Here is a 12,223-nt window from a genome sequence, read left to right on the forward strand (position 1 = left end):
GCCGTAGCACATTAGCCGGAACCACGGCACATCGAGGCAACGTGTAATATATTTATTTATATATATATTTTAATTTTTATTTTAAAAACATACAAAAAAAAGAGTGCTTCTGTATGTATTGGAAGTGAATACAATATTGTATGAGATTCCAATAAATAAATGGTCATTGTTCTACAAGGTGGCTTATTGATCACTATCACTATCACTATCCCTATCAATATCATTCTATATTATATTATATTCAATGTACTCTACACGTGGCCTGCTACCTGTTTTACATACCTAAAACCTTTTATTATTATTATGATTGTAACCCGTGCCTTTATTCTCTCTCTCTCTTTTTTTTTTTTATTTATTTTATATTTTTTTATTTATTTATTTTTTATATTTAATTTGGATACGTGTAACCTGTTTTGATAGTGTAACCAACCTAGCAACCTAGCAACCTAGCAACCTAGCAACCTACCAACCAATACAATACACAATATATCTATATACACATAGCAAAAAAAAAGTTTCTTTTTTTTTCATGACTGTGATTTGTATTCAAAACAAATAAATAAATAAATAAATAAATAAATAAATAAATAAATATAGTTTATTAAATATCATATAATAATTTGTAACAGCAACAACAGTAGTAATGACTATGCTTCTAATTGATGTAATTACTTTAATTGTAAAATATAATTATATTTAGCTTTAGGCTTATTTTTTTTACGAGACTTAACGAAGCTAGTAGTAACAACATTTACAGAAAGAGAGAGAGAGAGAAGAAGAGGAGGGAGAGAAAAGAGAGTTTTATCAGCTGACAAGATAGGAAATCTTTAATGGGAAACTCCGTTTATCATCTCTCTCTCTTTTTGTTTGTCTATTTCTACCTCTCAAGGCAATACTTTAATAATAATATATGTAAATACTTCTTTGCCATACGTATATATTCAAAAACTATGCAACCGTTATATATATATATATATATATAGATTTGTTATTAAAGTGTTCAAGAGAGAAAATACTTGTGTATATATAAAATACATACATACATATATATATATGTATGTATGTATGTATGTATGTATGTATGTGTGTGTGTGTGTGTGTGTGTGTGTATGGTAATATAAGGATAACAATAAGGGTAATAGTAATAGTAGTAATAATAGTAGTAATAGAAAAGGTAATATATATATATATGTATGTATGTATTTTATATAATGTGATGTGTAGAGTGTAGTCTAGTATTTGTTGTATATTATATCTCTTTTCCTCCTCTGCCTCCTTCTTTATCTCTCTCTCTCTCTCTCTTCTTACACTCGTACACTGTACTACAGCAAATACATACATACAGATACATAAAAATACAATTACGACAAAATTCAATCAAAAGAATAAGAATAAGAAGATGTACAAAAATAAGATAACATAAAAGGAGAGTGTGTGGAGGTAAGGGTAAGTATGAAGGTAAAAGATGTGGGGTGGTCTACAGGTATAAAGGATATAAAGTAAGAAGAAAGAAAGAAACAAAGAAAAGTTTTTGTGCAAAAATTAAAGAAAAATATATATATAAAAAGGGTTATAATAATAATATTAATAATGATAATGATGATGATGCTGATAATAGTATTGATAATAATTATCAGCCATTATTATATCTTCTTCCTCCTCTTCTCTTACTTTGTCTATAAGTCTATCATCAGTACTACCATCATCATCATCATTAATATCAATATCGATATTAATATTAATATTAATATTACTATTATCGTTGGCATTGTCATTGTCACTGTCACTGTCACTGTCATTATCATTATCATTATCATTATCATTATCGTTTTTTCTTTTCTCTTTTTTCTTCTTTCTTTCTTTCTTTCTTTCTCTTTTCATTCCTTCTTCTTCTTTCCTTTCTCGCTCTCTTTTCTTCTTTATCTTTCTGTCTTTGTTTTTATAAGGTGGCCAAAGGTGATCCAAGTGATCCAAAGGAGTGGATGATGCTCCAGAGCTTAGGATCTGGTGTTTCAGAGCTTCCTCCTTTTGACTTGGCCTCTAGATTGTCTCTATCTCTCTGGAGAGTTGCATGGTCTAGCCAGGCATCGGGTTCTATGATGCGAGACAGTCTGTATTTTACGCCAAGATAGCTGAGATAGCTGCTTTTGGGGAATACTCGCACACGCTTGACGTTTGGGAAGTGGGAGTCGGTGATATCCACAAAGGTTCCACCCAGTGAAAGAGTGTGTTCCAATTTGGCTTGGTTTGGAACGTCGAACGGAATCCATTTCTCGTCCATAAAAATAAGCCATGTAGAGTTTGAAAGGGAAAACGAGCTATTCGAGAGCGAAAGTGAATTCGAAGTCGAATTTGAATTCAAATTTGAGAGCGAAAGCGAGAATGAGAGTCCATTTGAGTTTAGGTTTGAGTTTAGGTTTGATGCTGTTGGTGTTGGTGTGGTGATGGTGGATGACAGAATCTGTTGGTGTGGTGGCGATAGATAAGAAGTAGGAGAAGGGGAAGGAGGAGAGCGTAAATGAGGAATCGGATTTGATGAACGCGTGATTGTGGTTCCTGGTGATGAGGATGATAATGGGGAGGAGGAAGACAGACCCATAGACGATGGAATTTGGCTGTGGTTACTATGGTTACTATGGTTGCTGTGGTTGCTGTGGTTGCTGTGGTTGCTATGGTTATAATTATAGTTATAGTGGTGGGTTGGGGTTGGGATAAAATGTGTCGGTGTCCTGTGTTTTTCTTGTGACTCTCCCCCTCCTCGTATCCCTGAGGCCGGGCTCATGGGATGATAAACTGGGTTTCCGTGTGATGATAATGATAATGGTGATGCTGATGCTGGTGGTGCTAGTACTGGTACTGGTACTGGCGCTGGTACTGGTACAGGCGCTGGCAATGGTGATGATATTGGTGCCATTATTATATTGGTGCCATTATTGTGGATATTATTGCTGCTTTGGTTTGAATGGTGATAACTCTTTGTGTGCCTTGCACGACGAAGGTGATGATTGTACAAAGGATTTACTTCTGAATAGGTGCTCATTTTTTCTTGTTTTTTTTTGTCTTGTTTTGTCTTGTCTTTTCTTGTGTTATTGTATATTATTGGATATAATTTGATTTGATTTGACTTGATTTTAGTTGTAATTTTTTTTTATATCTAATTATATAAAATAAATTCAACCTATTTACAAATAAATGTTAAAACTTGAAATAATCTTGCTTTTTTCTTTCTTTCTTTGGTCTATAAAGAAGAAGAGGAAGAAGAGGTTTAAGAGAAATTTGTACTTACAAACGAAATGAAATGAAATGAAATAAAATGAGATAAAATAAAATAAAATTTAAATTTAAATTTAAAATTAATGTGTAAATATATATTTTGATTATTTTAAATATGAAAAATAATAGTGAAAAAAAAGAAGAAGAAAAAGAAGAAGAAGAAGAAGAACAAAGGATTTGAAAATTTTATAAATGTTTAAATTTATATTATAAATATATATATGATATATATTAAATAATAATAAAGTATAAAAACTATACGAGTCAAAACAGCTGTAATTTACTATCCTAACGACAGAATAATAAGATTCCACACCCCACAAAGATTATCAAATATAATAGTAACATAGATAAATATCTTTTATATATATATATTATATAAAGGAAGAGAAAAGAGCCATCATTACTATTACTATTCATTATACCTATCGCTGAATATATTTGTGTATAGACGTGTATACAAGTATTTGCGAGTGTGTGATTCTATTTACTAATACTGTTCACCAGCGTGCGCGGTTAGATATCAGGTTAATTCAACCAGATAACTACCCTGCGATTACTCAGCCTCCGCATTTTATTGTATTACTAAAATACCTTGTTGGTATTTATACTTTGGTAGTGGTTTATTTTACATTTACTTTTAGAAAGTGGGACTTGTAAGCGAGGTAGATTAGTACATTGCTTTTGGTAATTAAAATCCTTATTTTAGAATTTTTCCAATTACCAGGTCAATATATGGTGTTTTTTTCTATCATGTAGCTGACAAATATATCCACACGGAGTTAAATAAATTACTATATAAAGCATTTTTTTCCATCAGTTATCTGGTTGAATTAACCTGATATTTAACGACGTACGCTGGCGAACAGGATTATTAAATATATTGCTGTAGCGTCTATAAAGAAAAACCCTATCCCCGTAAGTATTGTTCTCGTATTTATATTTAAATTTACCTAGTCATATTTTTACTCGATTGGTTAATGATGGAGGAAGTAATATAAGCACCAAACATAAACAATAGCGATTATGTGACATTGCTTATAAGCGGTAGTGTAGTAAAGATTGCTCATATAGCCAATTTTTAGGTAGCTTTGCTGGTTTTCTCTTCTGTTAAATGTTATATTGGAGCCTTTTCTAATGCTATTCTTAATAACTGGAACGATATATCTCTAAAAGATGCTCTACTATCTTTAATAGCCATTGGATTGATTTACTGCAGTCTTTTTTTTAAAGCCTTTTTAACTGAATGGTACAATTAATGAGGAACAGAAGCATAATAGCATATAAACAAGAGTTCTTAGGATAAATACTAGATAAACTGCAACGTAGACCAACAATCTAAATAATCCAAACCATACTCGAGTCAATGTATTCTAAGGGGGGGAAGAGCTTCAAGCATTGGGCTCCAGATAGAAAGAAAGAGATCAACTTTGGTATATCTTTGTGTATGGTTTGATCGATATATGAGGATAATGGTATATGACTTGTGAATACGTTTGTAAGATATCTTATTCCACAAAAACTTGATATATTTGTAGTGCTTATTCTAAAATATTATACTATTCCATATCGCCTAGATGTCTGGGAAAGGCATATCTGTCTTATATAGTTATGGACCGTATTCTTTATGTACTGGATGTTATCCTGTAAGCTTTGAATAATTAGGGAATGTGGGTATTACTTATTTTTCTTTAACAATTAATAAAAGAAGAAAGGGTGAATAGCAACAAATAAATTCAATATTATTTTAATCTATCTTGGGATCAGAAAATAACTGGTAACTTTTTGGATAATTTAGTCGATAAAAGTTGGCTGCTAATTTGAGCAAGAGGAAAATCGACTAGATTAGCGAAAAAAGAAATCAGATTTCTTTTTTGGAATTGACGATTTTTCCCCGGCCCGACTATAGGCAAGAAAAAGTGTCCTACTCATGGGATCAAATAGGAGATTCATTAAATGAATCATGGGGTCCATTTTCTCCTTATTATTTTATTCTGCTGAACTGTGGCGATTCTCATCCTTGTAACTTTTTTGTTTTTTTTGTTTTGTTTTTTGTGTGTAGTCATATTGGTTTTGTACGACAATGAATTACATTAAAATACACACACACACACATCACATCGTACGTTTGTTTGTTTAAATATGTGAATAGTTTTTGAAACGTTTCAATATATACATATTAGTATTCTTGAGCCCCCCCTTTTGTGTGAAGTGAATAAGATAGAGGGTGTAAATGTGTTTCATGGTGTATAGTTAACTAACTAGCTAATTAAACATTATGTGTTTTGTTACAACCCCACACGACCATGTGTATTATTAATAATAATTTTTTTATTCATGTATTTATTCATTTACTTATTTACTTATTTAACTCCATCTCATTCTGTTTCTTTTGGTTTCGTTTCGTTCTGTTTCGTTACATTTTGTTTCATTCTACTCTTGGGCTATCTAAGTTGTGAAGTTGCTTTCCAACAAGGTAAGCATCGTCTCTGGCTACACGCAACCAAACTTTCAGTAATCTGGCACACAGTATCCAAGCCCCAACTAGAACCAGCAGCAAAAGGACGGCAGGATAGATGAAGCGCAATAGAACGAGTTGGTCAATCTTATCGCCTTTTTATATTAATATACATAAATAAATAAATGAATAAACAAGAAAGAGAGACATTGATATTAATACTTTGCCTTTTCTTTGTTGATTATGTAGATGTATATACTATAAGTCAGTCAAGTTTAAAGTTACCTAAAAGCTGTGTCAGCCCCCATGCCACTATGCCAGGTACAGCAATTGCTGCCACAGCTGCCATGACAACTGGTGCTGCAATTGACCGTGTTACAACCCATGGGTTCAGCTGCATAGGATCATTTCCAAATATCTGATCCAACCGTCTTTGCCAGCGGTTGTTGGGTAGCACATAGATCGTCCCGCGTGCTATACACATGTAGACGACGCCATAAAGCCAATCCTATTTGTATTATATAAGTTTGTATATATATATTGTGTGTGTGAGTAAAAAAAAAAAAGAGAGAAAGTATTTAATTAATATATATATATATATATATGCTTTTCCCTTCTTTTTTTTCCCAAGTCTAATCCCTTTTCCCTCTCTTTCTTTCTTTCTTTCTTTCTTATTATTAGCATTCTTCCTTTTTGCTATTTTCTTTACCTGTGATATGTATAGAGTAATGGGATCATTGGCCTTGACACATGAAATTGGGATAAACACATATAATTCAATCAGAATTCCTAACAAGAGTGGGGTAACAACACCCAGCACAATTCCCAAGTATAGGAATCCCGTAACCTAGAAAATCAGAAGAAAACTAAGAATACATATCTATATATATAATAATAATAATAATAATAAAATAAATAATTTACCGTAATACACAACTTCCTGACAGACTCAATTCTATCCGCAGCCGAGGCTGATTGGAAATATTCATGGTATCCCAACACAGTCTTAACTGCACCAGCAATACCCAGTAAAATGGATGCCCCAAGTCCGAATGAGTACAGATCGTGAACCCTAGTATTAGGTGCAAAATAAGCACTAAACAAATGTCGACCCAAAACAACTGCACAAACACAAGCACAAGCACACAAGCACAAACATGTCAATACTCTAATTTTCTTCTTTTTTCTGTTGTCGTTGTTGTTGTTTCAAAATAAGAACAATTATTATCATTATTATTATCATTATTGACTTACGTGGCCCAATAGTCAAGGTAGCCAAAACAATGCAAATTGAGATCCACAAAAGAATCAAGAATAAAATAACCTAATTTTATATATATATATATATAAATCAATAAAAGTTATAACCAACAAACCACACCTTATAATAGTAATGATTTTCATCATCATTAAACTTACCCTGGCTTTAAAGTGTGATGGAATGTAGACAATTGTAGTGGTTGCATCTTGATTATCAGACCCAGATGCTGCAGGGTGTCCTCGTAATCGTTCGGTTTCATCAATGGCCTCGAAAGTAACAGGGTCCACAGGTACAAGCATCGACTGATCAGGAACCACAGGAACTCCATCCAATTTTGGTGCTCTGACCAACATTCCGTCCTTTTCGAATACAACACTATCATCATTGTTCTCATAGCCTTCATAATATTCATGTTCATTTTCGTTTTCGCCTGCTCTTCTTCCCCTTTCGTTGTTGTTTGTTGGGTTTGAGATAGTCACATCGGAAAATCCATGTTCTGGCACACTTGCCTTCTTGAACAATAGCCAGGCCATCAAGGTCTTTCTCACATGGCGTCCCTCTTCCTCAGGGTATCTACCACCCAGCATAAACGAAGACAGTCTAAGCGACCGAGACACAACGCGCCACCAAACCAACAAGCAATCCTTGGCAATGTCTTGGCCATTGATCTGTTGCACAATAAGCGGCAAAATCATCTCAAGTCCCACAAGGTCCACAGCCAATGTAGACAAAGGAATACTAAATAAAGAAAGAAAGAAAGAAAGAAAAAAAAAGGGAAAAGGCAGAATTTTTTTTTTGGTTTGGTTTGGTTTGTTAATAATAAAGATAATAAACCCAATTTACACACACGCACAAGAAAACACCTATATACATTATATATATATATATGTGTGTGTGTATAGGTTTCCAATTAAATCATTAACTTACTCGAATGACCAACGAAGAGGATACACATCAAAATAGTGCCCGATTGCATAGGTTGGAACTCCCACTCCAACAAGAACCATGATAGAGTACATCATTGCGCTGTGACTGATCTTCTGGAACAGTGTCACCGCTGGGCGATCGACCATTTCTTGCACTGGATGGAACTGGGGGTCATTTGGATCACGGATGAACCATAGGACACCTGGCCGGATAACCTTTCTGCATAGTCCAATAAACGCAGCAAAGTGAAACAGGAATCCTGTACCAGCAAACCAGTGCAGGAAGCAAGAAGACAACGGGTTGGTCCGGTAGAACGCCAGACGAGTGGCAAGCGAGGCATTGGCAAACAACGGAAGAGTCGAGATGTCAAGTAAAATTCCGCACACAATTGGGAATGCAATCAGTTCGATTCCAATAAAACACACGACCTTTAAAAAGATTCCTTGTTGGTTCAGGATTTCTTCCAATGTATTTTCAGCACCAGCACCAGCACCGACAGCAGCTCCTCCTCTTCTGGTCAGAGAGCCATGCTGTCTTCTTGAGAGGTACCAGGAACCAAACAGAACCAAAATCACATATCCGACCAAAACACACACTGTTCGGTCAATACCGGTCTGTTCAACTGCAAATTGGTGCCACCGTTTGAGAGCAAGGCTGACGATCATTTCTGCTTTCTCTTGAATCATCGAAAGATCCGGAATGCCGGTTTCAAAGGCTATCAAACCTGCAATTGTGGATTGCTGGTTGCTACTAAGATTAAGATTATGGTCGTGGCTATTGTCGTGGTCGTATTGGTGATTTTCTCCGTTGGATCCAATGATTTCCATAATGATCTTGATTGCCTTTTCAAAAAACGTCTTTACAGTCTCCCAAAAGATCATAACTACGTCTGGAGAATCGGTAGACTTTGAGTTTTCGGAGAGAGACACAACGGCCGGAAGTACTCTGTCAAGAGTAAAGTCCACTAATGGATCTGTAATGAGACGCATAATATAAATTGGAGTTTGGATAAAGCTGATGGGTCGAATCTATTCATTTAATAATAATGATAAAAGTTGAATCCATAAAGAACATAATATCAATGATTAATAAAAGCATACAGAGAGAGAGATAATTTATATAAAGAAAAAGGTACGTACCAAAATCAGCAAGCGACCGAGTACATATGGGATCCAAACAGCAACACCAAGACACAAGCTGATCATCAATGACATCAATACCGAGTTTTGAATAAGCATCCAAGGGTTTCCACGCATGCCGATTGCCTCTAGAATTCCATCAAGCCCTTCACCCATATCAAATGGTTCATCTTCCCTTTGAAAATCATCATCATCATCAACCGCAGCAGCGGCAGCGGCAGCGGCGGCATTTCCATTCATATCGTTGTTGAAATTGTTCAGATTGTTCAGATTGTCCAGATTGTCCAGATTTTCCAGATCGTTCAGATCGTTCAGATCGTTCAAATCGTTCAAATCGTTTAGATCGTTAAGGTTATTCAGGTTATTGAAACGATTGAAGCTATTGATGTTATTGAGATTGTTGAGATTGTTGACATGGTTGATATTGTTGCTTCCAAAATCGATCATAACGTTTTCAGGTTGTTGGTTCAGCTCAGTTCTATGCTGGTTACCAGGCATCCGACCATATATTCTCTGTCGAATAAGCTCAGGTAGCGGGAACCCTTCATCGTCAAACAAATCGCGGTTTCTAAAGCGATCAATATTCAGTCCTTGATCTCTTTCCCATCCATCATTATCAACAGCACCGCCACCAACGTTGTTGTTGTTGTTGTTGACGTTGCCGTTGCTTGTGTGACGTAACATGTTTTCAAGTCCTTGAAGATGTCGAGCATTATGTATTCCAAATTGTCTACCAACATTGTTATCATCGTCGTCGTCATCGTGATCATCATCATTGGTGTTGCTACTGCTGCTGCTACTGCTGCTGCTGCTGCTACTACTACTGCTGCTGCTAGTACTAGTGCTGGTGTTACTGTTACTGTTACTGTTACTATTGATGTTATGGTGTGATCCGTCCGAGAACATGTCATGTTCGCTTACTCCATAGGCTGCTGCTGTGTCTACACTCGCATTGCCACGACTAGATGTGCTGCTGCTTCCGGGTTGGGTGTCCATGTCGTCAAGGTACTCATAAAAGCGGCTTGGGGGTGGCAGTTGAGATCCACTTGGCCAGTTGTGTCCATTGTAATCCCAACGTCCGGCGGTGGTGGATGTGGATGCAGAAGTAGATGTAGATGTAGATGTAGATGTAGTGTGAAGGCCAGAAGACGATTGTCGGCTGGGCTGGACTCCGCCTGCATTAGCCTTGTGCTCTTGACGCCTGTCTCTCTGGTTGTCTTCTTCGGTTGGATATCCGTGGAGTAAAGGAGATTCTTCACGGATGCTTCTATTGTCATGCTGTTGGTGTCTTTCGGCGTCATTATCCAATTCAGAATCATATCCAGGGCTACTGTGGCGACTTTGGTTGTTGTTGTTTTGATTATGATGATTAGAATTATTGATACTGTTATTAATATTAATGTTGTTGTTACGGTTGCCTGGTGTTCTAAGTTCGTCAAGTTCTGCCCAGATCTGTTGCAATTGAGGTTGAACACGATCAATCTGATGTTGATTAAAATGATTTTCTCTATCCCGGGCACGCAATGCATCTACTGCGTCTACTAAGGTTTCGACTGCAAATTGTTGTTGCTGTTGTTGTTGTTGTTGTTGTTGTTGTTGCTGTTGTTGTTGCTGTTGCTCTTGAAGTAATTGTTGGTGATTTGGAATGTGATCTCTAGGTGGGATTCTGACAGGTTGCGGAAACTCCATGAGTTGATCAGGCATATCAGGTTCTTCTTCAATAGGCATGTTTTGGATCACCCACTCCCTGAAAAGATAGGCAGTGACAAATACGACGACTACAGAGGCAGTAATGATCTGACCCTCGAAGCAATCGGTCCAAAACCCCCTTTTTATACATAATATAATATAATATAATGTAATATAATATAATTTTTTATGTGTATATATGTATATATGTATATATATATAAAAAAAAAGGATTTTGCCCCGAAAATTAGGGAGCTGTCAGACAACACAATCACAAAAAAAGAAAAGAGCAAAAAGAAAAGCATGCACGCACAGATGGACAGATGTGCAAATAAATATGGTTCTATTGAACCTTTAATAGCAAAAAGCACGCATCTCTTTTGTTCCTTTTTCTTGTTTTCTTCTTCTTCTACCCACAAAACTTCTTCCCCCCCTTTTATCTTTTGTCTTTTAATGTAATTTTAAATTTATGCTTATTTTATTTTATTTTATTTCATTATTTTAATTTCATTATTCTTATTGACTTTTACCTTTTGTTGAGAAAGCTCCAGGCTGATCCAGGATTAGTAAAGAAGGTCTCGAAATTGAATCCAGGAGAAGATGAAGAAGGAGACGTTTCTACAAATGTTGTGTTCTGCTGAGACGGGTGATTTTCGGGCAAATTTCCATTGTTTGGATCATTTGTGTATCCAATGCGCTCTCCTGTCCAGAAACAGAGTCTCCAGGTCCAGAGAGTAAATAAAGGCAGGACGATCAACCAAACCGTAGTCACGATGAGACCCCGGAGAAGTGTTTTGATCAGCGAGCCCAGTCGATAAAAGAATTGTCGAAAGAGGACTTTGAGAGGAAGTCGTCTTGGCATGTCTTCTTTGTAGATTGGTGTGAATGTAAACCGATATTCACATAATTCGCAATAGCTATATGATATATGAGTAAATAAATAGATAAATATATGGACATATATATATATATATTTGTATGTATGTATATATATACAAGTATTAATAAAACAAGACGATCATGAAATGATTAATCAAGTCAAAATTAATTAATAAAATTAATTCAAGTACTGTGTCTTATTATTATTGTTAATGGATTTTTAGTAGAGAGGAAACTTACTCTTTTTTACTGTGAGTGAGCCATTCACTAAGACTGTAAATTTATATTGAAATAAAGATTAGTTAAAAGTTGTCGTGGTTTAGTTAATGTGTCAATGAGAAGAAGAAGAGAGAGAGTAAATCGTGCACTTTATCAAGAATATTTAAATAAATAAATAAATTTATATAAATGCACCCACCAGTCTTGATGAATGAATCGAATACTGCCAGAACATTTGCACGGATGAAAGAGTGGATGATCAGGTGTTGATTCACTCCTACATACTCTACAGATCTCTAATGGATCCAATTAAACAGTGTGGGTGATTAATAAGCTAATTGGGTGTATAATTATAGTTTGCAGGAATGTCTTGTTGGT

General features: G+C 35.4%; 3 protein-coding genes across 3 annotated transcripts; 1 reads left to right on the forward strand and 2 right to left on the reverse strand.

The window, feature by feature from the left end:
• Window positions 1–183: 183 nt before the first annotated feature.
• PHYBLDRAFT_60651 (hypothetical protein) lies at window positions 184–3,040 on the reverse strand (the record flags this gene model as incomplete). The annotated part of the gene is made up of 5 exons (XM_018440675.1): window positions 184–215; window positions 471–490; window positions 1,309–1,322; window positions 1,672–1,792; window positions 2,034–3,040. The coding sequence occupies 5 exons, from the start codon at window positions 3,038–3,040 to the stop codon at window positions 184–186; spliced, it is 1,194 nt and encodes a 397-aa protein (XP_018295559.1).
• Window positions 3,041–3,717: 677 nt separating this feature from the next.
• Window positions 3,718–5,360, forward strand: PHYBLDRAFT_60652 (hypothetical protein; the record flags this gene model as incomplete). The annotated part of the gene is made up of 5 exons (XM_018440676.1): window positions 3,718–3,929; window positions 4,166–4,191; window positions 4,363–4,522; window positions 4,812–4,919; window positions 5,336–5,360. Coding segments are annotated over 5 exons (531 nt in total), but the record flags the coding sequence as incomplete, so codon positions are not given.
• Window positions 5,361–5,701: 341 nt separating this feature from the next.
• On the reverse strand, window positions 5,702–11,609 carry PHYBLDRAFT_60653 (hypothetical protein; the record flags this gene model as incomplete). Its single annotated transcript, XM_018440677.1, has 9 exons — window positions 5,702–5,886; window positions 6,017–6,239; window positions 6,441–6,578; window positions 6,656–6,852; window positions 6,986–7,055; window positions 7,151–7,730; window positions 7,920–8,947; window positions 9,059–10,886; window positions 11,278–11,609. 9 exons carry the CDS (start codon window positions 11,607–11,609, stop codon window positions 5,702–5,704), a joined length of 4,581 nt encoding a protein of 1,526 aa, XP_018295561.1.
• Window positions 11,610–12,223: the final 614 nt, after the last annotated feature.

The sequence above is a fragment of the Phycomyces blakesleeanus genome (genome assembly GCF_001638985.1).
Source record: "Phycomyces blakesleeanus NRRL 1555(-) unplaced genomic scaffold PHYBLscaffold_4, whole genome shotgun sequence".
NCBI classification, from domain to species: Eukaryota; Fungi; Mucoromycota; class Mucoromycetes; order Mucorales; family Phycomycetaceae; genus Phycomyces; species Phycomyces blakesleeanus.